The sequence below is a fragment of the Apus apus genome, chromosome 4, assembly GCF_020740795.1.
Source record: "Apus apus isolate bApuApu2 chromosome 4, bApuApu2.pri.cur, whole genome shotgun sequence".
NCBI lineage: Eukaryota > Metazoa > Chordata > Aves > Apodiformes > Apodidae > Apus > Apus apus.
This window is the reverse complement of record NC_067285.1, coordinates 78390642-78403769: the sequence shown is the minus strand read 5'-3', so window position 1 is coordinate 78403769 and position 13128 is coordinate 78390642. Positions and strand designations below refer to the sequence as shown.

The following is a 13128-nucleotide window of genomic DNA, read 5'->3' as shown; positions in this document are numbered from 1 at the left end:
ATCTTTTTAATTTCAAGAAATTATCTGTGGCCTCTGAAGCAGTTGATTAACACAAACACTCTCATCAGAAAGTATCTGAAAGCTTCCTAGGGAAGGAGTAAATGTCCAGAGAGCCCTAGAATAGACCAGTTGAATACTGTTACTGAAAAAACGTATTTTCTGGCTGAACGCAGAGGCAACAGGGCATATCCTAAGGTGAGAGAGGGACAAGTTTTGAGAAGGTCAGAGGCTCCTTGCAAACAGATCTAGCAGGCTGAAGGTAGGATATTTGAGGTCCACCTTTGAAAGCTTTCAATGCCTGCAGGTGTTCTATAAGGCCCAGATCTGGGAACCTGATGTGGACAGCAGTAGACACTGCAGATGGCCTCAGGCTTGAAGACTAAGGGAGCTAACTCCAAAAGGGACTGCATGCAGATAGCATGTGGCTCCCCCTGAAGGAAGAGTTTTGAATAAAGTGTTTTTGGCAGCAGTTCCATGGAGGCCTCAGCTTCATTCTTTGTACTGGTGGTGTATTAGCACTTGTTTGATCATTCATAGCCACTATTCAGAAGACTAATCTAATGATTGTCAGGCTTAGACACTAGCAACCGTATGTGATTTTCATAGCAGTTTATAAACTACCAAGCTCCATCTGAAATGCAGTTAGAGTGTTTTACATCCTCTATTAGGGAAAGCATTTGCAAAATGTAATTTTTCTACTGTTAAGATACCTTTCAGTGACTTTCGGATTAGATTTATTGAAAGTCACTTGAAAAACATTTGTTCATATAACAATATTGCCAATATCCTTTAACTGGTGTTTAATCCTCACATGTATTCATAGACATTCTGTCCTCTCTATTTCCTAGCACAAATAAACCAAGATCTTTGGGAGTATAACATCGTAGCTCATACAGTGATTTTTGTTGGCTGCAAGTGAGTCAGGTCCAGTCTCCAATACCCACCAATAAGTTCTATAATAATCACAGGCTGTGAGGTTTTTTCCTTTTCTTTTCAGATTTTTTTAAATTTTGTTTTTGGGTGGAACACTTGGAAAGCTCTTTATTTCTTTTCTTAAAATAAGTACAATAAATGTGTTATTAAAAATTCAAAAATTTACATGGAACGTGAACATTGTTTCTGCTGCATTCAAGATGTATATAGAAATTGTCTTTTAGAAATAATACAAATAACATTTTTTGTTTTCTATGCATTTTAAAGATTTATATAAATTGTGGTATAGCTAATATAACTGAAATAAAATTACTAAATTAAATGGTGACAAGTGTGTAACTTTTTAAGACCTCAAGTTTATTAGTAACTATATTTTGTCACAAAATGCCTAGCTGAACATATTTTTTCAATATTTTTTTACCCCAGTTAGCTGGTTTTGACAAAATAGCTAGAGTTATGGATGAAAGAAAGAAATCATGGCTAAATGTAAAGCTAATTCTAACTTTAACAAGAAGGAAAAAGGAAATATTTCTGTAACTGTATTAGATACGTAATCATAAGACTACAGATGTGTCTATGGCATATTTCTGACTTAAGCAACTGCTTTAACAAATAGTGATTCAATGGGGAAATGTCAGCAAGAAATAATCAGAAGGCATTTTTTATGCATAGATTACTGAAACAGTGAAGCAAGGATGATGTGTTGATTTTCTTTTAATTTTTTGATAACCAGTGCTACCAATTGCTAGTCATGGTAACAGTAACAGCGATGAGCTGAGTAATCTGAGGATTAATGAAGCTCAAGCTTGAACTTCACATCGTGTTGCTGCACTACTTGGTTTAAAAATCCTTAGTTGTTTCTGATGAAAACTCTGTCCTATTGCTTTTGAGTTTGAACTTGTTCTATTCTAATTAGCTCTGTTGATTCCTAACTCCTTGTTACATCTTTTACAGGTCCATTATCTCATGGTCTTGTCTGCCAACTGGGCCTATGTGAAAGATGCTTGCAGAATGCAAAAATACGAGGATATTAAATCTAAGGAGGAACAAGAGCTTCATGATATTCATTCTACTCGCTCTAAAGAGCGGCTCAATGCTTACACATAAAAGAAACCTTGTCTTACTTTCTTACATGTGAATGCTTTGTTGTTTGACTAAAGACCATCCAACCATTTTAAAAAAACAATTGAAAGTGCTCCTCACAAAAGATAGTTTGGGTGACTTACATATCACCCATGTACAATTCTTGGTTGTCTAGCACTTGGTTTCTTAATTAGTTCTTACTTTGTGTGACCATTCTCTAACACAAAGCTCCTAGATAGCCTTTCCTGAATTCTTTAAGCTACTTAGTTCTGCTAGTTCAAGGATACTATTGTCAAATACAGATATGTGTTTGATTTTTTTAATCACTTTGTATGTGTTATGTATAACACCTTTTGCATTGTTTCTTATATGTTTTTGGAAAAAAAGTAGCTTTTTATACTTTTTAGTTTTGAGTTCAATGACTACTTTAACTACAGGTATACTTCAAAGGGACCATTGTACATGATGTACCATATATAAAGAAAACACTACTGATGACTTTCCTTTATATTTGGAAAACTTGCCAGATGGACCCTGATCAACTTGAATGAAGGTCCTAAGAACGTTTTAAACAATCAAAGGTGCAATTTCTAAATTTGTAATAGTGGGTAAAAAAAAAAAAAGGAAAAAAAAAGAAAAAAAAAGAGAAAAAAAGAAAAAAGGAAAAAAAAAAGAAAAAAGTGCTTCTTATCTTTGTTAACATTGTATTATTATTGATGTTTTTAAAGAATATTCTCTTGTTCCAGTTCCATGGGTGATAATTCCTGTTTGTATTGTGAGCATGCAGACCGTGGTGCTAACAATGCATGGCCACTTGCCTTTTGAAGGAATTCAATACCACGGCTACCTGTTAAAGAGTTATGGTATATAGACAATTGTTAATTAAGTGATATAGTTATCCATAGTTTTTTACAGAATGAACTCTGTTTAATTCAATGATGATTATGCTAAATTGGAGCTGTTCATGTGATGATGTAAAAAATTACTGCTTAGCTACATTTATGAAAGTAATATATCAAAAATACAGTGACCGTAGGAGTCAGATGTCTTTTTACCTGCTTTAAAAATTTAAATGGATTGCACCTATCTGAGCTGTAGAAGATATACTAAGGGAAACTTCCATAAATGTTATAGCTTGGCTTTTAGCTTTCCTACACATACTGGTTTACCTGTACTATGTTAAAGTAAGGTGAAAGACCACTACAGAGCTTATTATTTGAAAGTGTAGTAATATATTTGAACCTTTATTTTGATAAGATAATGTTATCAGAAAGATAGGTCATCTTAATTTGAAAGAATTACCTGTATCAAAAACAAAACAAAACCCCCTATTTAAGAAAAGTGAGTATTATTGGACCAAATTCGGTGGAATTTTTTTTTAATTATTATTATTTTTTGCCTCTTTCTATTGCTACAAGAATGCTGTAAAGTGTCTTTTAAAGTGATGTAGCCTGACAAGACATTTTTGTCAGTGTTTAAAATCTTAGGTAGTTTTGTGCACTTATTGGACCATTGTGAATTCTCTCTCAGTGTAAGTGCATTTCTAATAAAACTTCTTGAGTAAAACTCTTCTTTGTACTATTACTAGTCATGCATCATCGGTAATTTTTAACAATTCTTGTAGTAACTAGAGGGTTATACTATAGTTACTTGTGGCATGATAATGCATTAAGTAGTATTAGATAATTGAGTTGGGTTTTTTCTTTTTTTTTTCTTTTGCTTGTTTTGGGGTTTTTTTGGTTGTGTTTTTGATTTGGGGTTTTGGGTTTTGGTTCATTTAATTTTTTTTACACTTAGGCTGTCCTATGGGGTCAACAGTTTTCTGATAATGTGCAGTACCGGTATTACAGTTCTGCAAAAAGTATTAGGAGCCTCTTCTGGATTCTATATTGTAGTGTTTCAGTTTTGTGTCTTAAAACGTATGTGCTGATTTTTAAAACTATGTCTTTTAAACTCATGTAATGATGTTAATGCTTTTGGCTCTTCTCTGGTATTAGAGTTTGTATTTTCACAAAGAATGCTTTGTAGCAGGCATTAAAATTAATCTGTTTTGTACATAAATGTGCCAACAGCTTGATGGTGGCGTTTTTGAAATGTAGAACAAAGTGCTTGCAAAAATGTAATAAACACACTTGTGTACTTTGTGTACTTATTAATTGTTCACGTTGTGTAGTTTTTTCTTTGCCCATATCAGATAAATCATTGTAATCAGAAATGTAAGAAGCTTGTTCCTTTTATTGTCCTTGCTATTGGAGGGCTGTTCTCAGTATTATACATTTGTTTGTACAACCTATTTTTAGATGTTCAAGGAGGTGGATCCTTTAGCGGAAATTATGAGAACAAATGGTAAAATTTAAACAATAATGTCTTAGAATGTCTTTGTCTAACCTGTGACAAAAAATTCTCATTGTGATGAATAATTTTAAAATACCAAAACCAAACTCTGAAGACTAAACTTCTTATCCCCTTTCACGATACAATTTCCTCTGGCCTGTACCTTTACAAATCATATCTAGATAAAAGTGCAGTGTGCAGTCTTCCTGTGGTTAGAAATTGTGCCTCAGTTTTTGGTAGTTTTAGTGAATTAAAACTCCCTGTCATTGTGAATGCACAGATTACTTCAAATATATCTCTTAATCAGCATTTAGCATCAGAAATTATATATCTCCTAAGAATAAGAGAGTAAAATAATTTCTAAGAGCAGAATTTCATAGCCCAGAAAAAGCAAGGTATCATGAGCCATACTTGTTATATTTTTAACATACCAGTCAAGAGACCAACTGGGCAAGATTCACATTACTGTGGTGTCATTTGGAAAAAGCTCAACAGAAGCTGATCTGACGTCAGCCTGAATGTTGCTGAGGATACTGATCCCTGGACATTACAGTAGCTAATACTTTAAAACCTTGATAACAATACTACATTACTTACATACATGTAAAGCAGTTTAAATGTTTAAGAGAAATCTTTAGCTGTGTCAATTAACATGTTATCACTAAGGAAAATTAATGAAAATACAGTTCCACAATGTGTTTATTTCTCAGTTAACTAGCTGTTGCATAGCTCTTTGTGTGCCCTTGATAAGAACACGTGCCATTCTGGCAAACAATTTTTCATCAGCAGCACAAGCCAAGGGAGCAGAGGATCTTCCCACAGCACATCAGTCATAATGATTCACTTCAAAGTCTGCGCATGTTTGGTTCATTCCAGACCCTTTTCTATTTGTTGGCAGCCTAAACTGATTTATCCTGAGGTACGTTGCATGGATACTGATTTCTATAGACTGTTCTCTGCTTAGCTTAAACCTGTGACTGTTGTGTTTTTCAGAAAGAAAACCGATTGTAGATAAGTCCATTTGGTGCAGCTTTTTGTTGCACAAAAGAATGCAGTTAAAAAAAAAACAACACAACAATTTAAGAAGTTTCCAGCCTTAGATATCCTCAATTTGGCATTTTCTTCAGTTTACTATGCCATATCAATAATGATAACAGTATGTTACAAAACAGATGCAAAAAATGCTCTTTTTTTTTGCACAAGGTTATTTTATCCCTCAGCAGGATTATATTAACACTTCTCTTTTCAGCACAACCACACAAACCATTTAATCAGCATGATTTAAGCAATAGTGAAGTGCACTGCAGACCTGGGGAGCAGTGTCCACAGCAGGGAAAGAGATAAATGGAATGTTTATGCCAGTCTCATTCCTGCGGCCAGTGTATCGTATAAGTTAAAAGCAGGAGGCACTGAAATTATTTACTAATTTCATGTTTTTGAATAGCTAATTATTTACTTATTTGTCACAGAAGCTAAAAGAAAACAAGAGGATTTCTAATATAATTGGAAATGTATAAGTAAATTCATTAGGTTTAATAATATATACAATTTCTAATCTTGACTTAGAGCAGTTACCTAAATTGTAATATGTATACATTGATCATAAGTATTTGTCGAACATGACCATGGTTGCAATTCACCTCCAATTGGTATAGCAGATTTTAGGACAGAATATTTCTGTATTGTCTATAATGATTTATGGCAAAAGTTTATAGAGTTCTTTCCATCTTTAAGATCCAATGCATTTTTCATTTATTCAGTTCAGGGTTACCAGAAGTATTAATATAGCTGGTTTTCTCAAGAACACAGCTCAATTCAACTCAGTCATAAAAGAGCAGACTACAGTGTATTTAATACCAAGAGGGGGAAGATATGTTTATATAAACTCTTAAATATAAGTAACATTTTATTTCCATTTGGTTGCACAGAAACCCTGAAGATACTCTTAGGCAGCAAACCAGTTTGTCTCCAGGTGATATCAATTTTCAGCACTACCTCCATCTTGGGTTGATACCAGTTGAAAAGAACAAGCTCAAAGTACTTAATATATTTGTCAGCTTTCTGTCCTGTTTGAATTCTTCTGACTTGTATTTTTTTACAAGAAAATCCAGCGGTTTCAGAATTTTGAGATTTTCAGCAGTTTGTTTTTCTTTCAGATACTTGCAGAGGTTCCCGACACTTCAAAGGGCTACTTCTGTATTTAACAGTTATTAGCAATGGTGGCAACAGGTAAGTGATTCTGCTAGTACAATAAGAGAGCTGGTTAGTAGTAGAGAAGTGAATTATCAGTCTATGCATCAGCCAGGAGACTTGCAGCTGTTCTGCAGGGAGAAATTTGTCCTGAGAAGATGGTTCTTCCCATGTTGTGCATGCTGCTATGGACTCTTTCCCCATGTCAAGTGAAGTCTGACCAGATAAGGTGAGCACATGGGAATATAATTTTAGCTGCTCTTTGAAACAGCAGTTATGATTTTCTTTTGCATTGCTGACCTTCCTGTGGCTGAAAGCGATGATTTGAGGGGATGTGTATCTCCCCTACAACTGGTGAGATAATGTCAAACAGAAGGTCTTCTTCCAGAAGGTGTCAAAGCTACAGCAATAACAACACAACAACTTAAATTTTGCCACTAGATCCCAACCATACTAAAAAGATGGATCTGAAAAAAATTAACAAGAGGCTTACATGAATATCCTATGGTTCTGCTTCTTGAATTACTCAAGCTAGAAATTCTGCAAGGGCCAGAAATGTGATGGTAAGCACTTGGTTTTCCAACGTCTCTGTCCATATGTTTTTTTCTTCTCAACTGTCCCAGAAAAATTACACTTATGTGTTGAACAATTTCCAATAGTTAATTGAGAATTTTTTTTTATCTCTGAGGCTATAAGTCTTGTATTTTTAAAAAAGCTTTACTCACCTGTACTTTTTTTGTAAATATATATATTAATTTAAGAATTAATCTTATTGGGGAACAAATTTATCCTCAAATCAGCTCTTGGAAGTTTAAAATTCAGCCACATAAAACCACACCCTCACAAGTTTTGTCCTTTGGAATAATAAACTAAATCACACAATTAGACATAGAGGCAAATAGGTTCATCAGCTGGCTGGTTTGAGCTGATTATGCAGACTGAAACCTGTCTCAAGAAGGTAGCACTGAACCCCTCATGTTGATCTTTTTTAGGAAAGAGTTCTTTAATATGAGGGTGGTGGAACACCACAGCTGGATCAAATTGCTTATGGAGGTGGTAGAGGCCTCATCCCTGGAGACATTCAAGTTCAGGCTTGGTGGGGCTCTGAGAAATGTGGTCTAATTGGAGATTTCCATGCTTATTGTAGGGGGGTTGGACTAGATGACCTTTATAGGTCCCTTCCAACCCAAACCATTCTATGATTCTATGATTTTTATGTTATAAAGCAAGAAACAACATGTTAGACCTCATAATTGTATTTAATTCCTATCTATGTTCTCCTTTCATGATTTTCTTTTTCTGCTTGACTTGGTGTTCCTTGTGCTGTAATTTTTAGTGAATCAAGTAACATAAAATTTGCTGCCACTGAGAAGAAGATATCTCACCAGTGTGACTGAGTGGTGTTCATCATGGCTGGTAATATGGATGAAGACAGTGAAAAAGAGCAAGAGAGGGATGAAGAAGTGTAACCTTTCTCCTTCTTAGTAGCCCTAGCTTCAAGGTAATAAGATGGGCTTCGGACCTGTACCTCAGTTAAAGAACTATATACAGGTATGCCTCATAGGGCTCATGGGCTCAAGAAGGAGTAAGAGCTTCTTACAAGGTACGAAGGGCAAATACTGCCTGCAACACCTTGATTTTGTGCAGTCTGAAGCCATGCTTCTGCTTAAAGAAGCAGATGGCTGAGAGAAACCTGTAGCTGCAGGTTGCCTTTAATTGTCACAGTAGGACCAAGTCACAGGTGATCTGGCCATCTCCTCTTGCTTTCCATTCACAGCATGAGTAGCATGATGGTGCAGCAGAGATGTCACACATGCAGCAGCATGAAACAATCAGGTAGAGTCTGTGTCTTTTGAAGCAGCTCAGGGGAAAATGCAGAAGTGGACCACTGCTGCTACTTACTCTGCCCCACCAAAGTGAGGTGATATTTCACTAACAGAAAAGAAGGAAGTCAGAATTTGAGTGTGACTCTGGTAAATCTGGTGTTTGTATAATTTGCTTAAAACCAAGTGAGACATATTAGTATTTTCTGCAATAGTTAAGTGATTGCATTTTTCATCTATTTAAAATATATACACACATGCATAAAATACTTAGTCTGATAAAATAACTTTTTAAAAATATACAGTTAATCAGTGCTTTATTGTCTGAAATTGTACTATTCCAGTTATAGATGAAGAATCAGCTGAGATCCTGCAGACTTTTATAGTATTCTGATATCCTGTGGGCCTGTAAACCCATTATCTTTATTCAACAGGTTTTTTTTTAGAATCTACAGTACAAAATATAATTAATGGGTACCTGGATAATAAAATACACTTGAGAAGACACAGCATGACTTTTATAAATGGAAGTCTATTAACAAACCTACTGGAGTCTTTTGAGGGTGTCAGCAGCCATGTGGTTATCAGCAGTTTGTTCTATTTCCAGTTTATTTAGACATGCAAAAGACTTTTGACATAGTTTCTTGTCAAACTATTTGAAGACTAATCAGCCATAAGAAAGTCCTTGTATGGATAAATAAGTGGTTAACAGATAATAACTAAGACAGTTCTTACACTGGAGGAAGGTGATTTTTGGACTCTGGGTTCTAAACTTCGTCATCTTTGAGGATGGTTGGTCCTGGTTCTGTACATTCACTTCCACCACTTTTGGGCAGGGTATCTGGTCATTTCTGTGTTTTACAAGGATGATTATTTTGGACTCCTTGGTCTTTTGGGGCACACAGCTCTCTTTTCTTTGTTCCTTGTTTGAGTTCATTTTATCTAATTCATTCTTTACCAGAGGAAAATGTTTCTGCTGTAGGTGGAGAGCAGAAACCAGTTTCTTCACTGAAGAGCTGCCATTTCTATTGCCACAATACTTCTCTTTACTTAGTTGACATCTGCTATATTGAAGACACCTTCATGCATTCCCTCCCCTTCAGAAGTTTGTAACAGCTGTAAACTCGGGGAATAAACCTCCATGCTATACCAGTATTAATGCCACTCTCAAAAGAAAATGGGAAATTCAATGAGTTGAACCTTTTTTTCTTTCAAGAAATGGCATTTGTTTTATTCTACTATAGTCATCAGATACTTGTGCAAATGTTAAGGAAACCTATGAAAAAACAACAGCTTTGACTCTTTACAAGCCTATTCAGCTTGTTTTGATTTCTCTTCATTACACACCTCTGAGCCTCCACAGTATTATTATTTTTTTTCCCTTCTGGTCTTCCAAACATCATGACAGAAATCTTAAACATAAGAGTATTTAAGATTTCTCTCAGAATTTAACATGTGCAAGTACCTGCATGAGCAGATATTTTTTTTCATATTTTTCTTTAACAAGCTAAATATTTTTATTCCCCTCCCTATAAAGTCTCTGGCGTGTAACCTTAGGTGCTGCAACTTCATGCTTGCTTTCCCCTAATCCTTTCCTGTTACCCCCTTAACCAACACATCTTAGTGTAAATATTAGGGACAACCAGGAAGTGGGAGAAGCTTTATACGTACAGTATCATGTTACCTTGATTCCTATCTAAATTTGTCCTATGAAATGCTTTTCAACTAATATCCAAGATTTATTATTGTTTTTCTCTAAAACCAAGTAAAATAATAAATGTCAGAAAAAAATATCTTCCTGAATCTGGGGAGAAGTGTTCATCTGGGACAAAGTAACTAATAATAAAAGAACCCAGATCCACTGAGTTAATGAAAAAAACTTGAAAGTAATAATGTGAGTTCATGCCATGATTTCTATGATATACTTCAGTGAACTATAGGAGGTGTTAATATTTTTTCCTAAGGGAAAAAATGTATTAAGAAACAATAAAAAACCCTCTTTATTTAAAAGTAAAATGTGGCTAAGAGTATTGAGGAATGACATGCATTTTGATGTTTTAGCAATCTGTATATAATGTGGGATTATTTTTTTTTAAATTTTGGCAGTAAATACACAGATTTATATATCCATTTGTATTTAATTTCATTAGAATATGGTAGAGAGCCGCATGCATTGAAGAAGCCATCAAATTGTGAAAGTCTTCTCCTTTCCTGTGTGAAAAGCTTTTCCTGTGTGCCATGGGGAGCAGTAAGAGTTTGTTATCTGCATTGATCTCTTTAACTGGATTAAATTCTTGAGAACAAAATCCACTCAGTTCCTGGAATGTTCATGGGCCAGATCTGTGGAACAGGTATTTATGAATAAACATGCAAACAATTTGACTATGCTCCAGAAGATTATTTTAAAACTCTTTGTCATGGGTTTGCCCGGGAGGCTAGCTGAGAGGACTGCATAATTTGTGATTCTTTTTAGGGTCATAGTCCTTCTAATGAAGTTATGGTTTTGTTTTCTTTTATCAGATTGAAAAAAAAAATATAGAAAAAATTATAGAGAGCATTCTGAGCAAAACCAAACCTGTGTTTGAATCAGCTTAGGTTTGGCTACTGCTTGTGAGTGCTTGATTTGATGCTAGACAGGGAAGACAAATACATAATCTAATGTTACACTTGAATTTGACAAATGTTGCAGAGATTTTGTTTACTTGCAGAAGGGAAACCTTACGTGTTCTCTATTTTCATTTTGGCAGCTGCAATTCTGATTTCATAAACTTACAGCTGACATAATTTACTTTCTTCTGTGTTGTAAGTGGAGAGACTTCATCAATAGCATTCAATTTGTTTGATGTTAAAGGTTTTGTTACTTTAATAACAATTTTTTATTGTTTTTATAGTGCATTTCTCTAGAAAGTTTTGCAATTGCAGTAATCTTTTCTCTCTTTCTAGGAGCTTATTCAGATTGAGAAATCTAACTAAACTAACTAAATGTACTTTTCATTTTACAGCATTAAATTTTTCAAAAGTTCTCTGAAGTTTAAAGTTCAACTTTCTTGTACCTAAATTATTTGGTTTCTTGAAAAAAAATTGCTGTAATCAGGTACAAGTGCTGTGGTGGCACTGAAATTGGGTACTCTGTGTGTTTTCTGTTCTGAATTGCATGCCAGCGTGTGCTGCAAATAACCTGCGGAGTGGTGTGCTGGTTAAACAATCTTTATATGAAATTCAGGTAGTTCGTTTCCTGATGACCAGATCCATCAAACGTGTTTGATGTAAGTTAAATAACCATCAGCGAAAACCCTAACAGAAGTGAAACTATAATGGAATTGGTTTGTTTTGTTTTTGTTGCTCTGCATATATGGCAGAGCTCGGTGTTCTAATCATAACAATATAAGACAATTGTAAATTGAAAGCATGTTGATCTTCATGCTTATTCCTCGTGGCATTTAAGTATTCTTACATATTAAAAAACAAAACAAAACAAAAAACACACCACAATGAGATTATCCATGTAAAGTATTATTTTGTAGCTTTTAAGGACAATAAGGAAAATGGATGAAAGGGAAGACTGGTAGATCTGATACTGAAATTTGTAGAATACTGTCATCTGGTGGTAAAACTACTTCAAACAGAAAGATGTGGCTGATTACGTAGTTGCTTTTAGAGAGACTGATTTTAAATAATCACTTTCAGTAGATTATTCCAATGTTTCTTTTCTAGATCTGTGTATTTAGAATTTATTCTGTAACAGAACTTAAAAACATCCAAGCACTCTATATAAAAATATAGGTAAATTCAGCCCTTAAATCTTAGTTATAATTTATATATATATATTGGTAAATTGAGAGGAAGTGAATAATTAAAGGATTTCAGTGGTAAGCCTGACTTCTTGGCATTACTTATAATTCTAAAAGGACTTTTTAATTTTAGCAGGTTTTACCACCAACATTAAAGATGGCAGTTTACTATATTTATTGTTGCAAGACAATACTCTGAATCAACCTCTCCCCCTCACTGCTAATTTTTATAGTATGAGGCTTCTTAATGTATTACATTACAATTTATAAAAAGGTTATTTCTAGTGCCCACTTATCTTACCTAGTGGGAAAACCAGGCTGCTAGCTTTTTAAAAATACCTGATCACTTTCTAGAATAATCATACATGTAATGAAATCAATGAATGGAAGTGAATGGAACAAGCACAGTTCCACATAGTTCAAAAGCCAAGGGACATGAGACAATCAAGAAAGAACTCAGCTTGGTAAGGGCTGTGGTACATGGTGGTACCTGTGTAGACATGGAAGTTGCATGTTAACCTGCTTTGGAATCTTGCTAGCCAAGCAGCTCTTCAAAAACAAGTTGTGGTGTTGTTAGAGCCTAGGACAAAGGAGGACAGACTGGATGATTTTTGATGCTTTAGGGTACCTCTCTTGGTCTTCAGCTGCTACTCCAGAGTGATGTCAAACATGACATCTCACATCTGTTAGGCCCACACAACCCTAAACCATGCAAAATTACACTAAATTACTAGACTTAGGTAAGTGAGTGTTACATGTCTTGATCTCCAGTGTTCTGACTGTGGTTTCTCAGCACAGGGAGGTCTGTAGACCCAACCCTGCTGCTGTTGTCTCTGGCTCAGCCCTCCAGTCTGGGCTCCTTGGCAAGGAAACAACACAGGCAAATCCATCTGTGGCTCTTCTGGCTCTCACAGGATGCCAGCTGGAGGAACAACATATGCATCCATCACACACGTAACATTTCCCCCTAACAG

The 13128-nt window shown here is 35.1% G+C and overlaps 1 protein-coding gene across 1 annotated transcript in view; it reads left to right on the top strand.

The window, feature by feature from the left end:
- Positions 1–4172, top strand: part of GPM6A (glycoprotein M6A) — a 117975-nt gene extending 113803 nt beyond the window's left edge. The window contains exon 7 of the mRNA XM_051618990.1: positions 1888–4172. Within this exon, the coding sequence (XP_051474950.1) occupies positions 1888–2040 (153 nt within the window). The 3' untranslated portion in view covers positions 2041–4172. The remainder of the gene's footprint in view (positions 1–1887) is intronic.
- The last annotated feature ends 8956 nt before the right edge of the window (positions 4173–13128 follow it).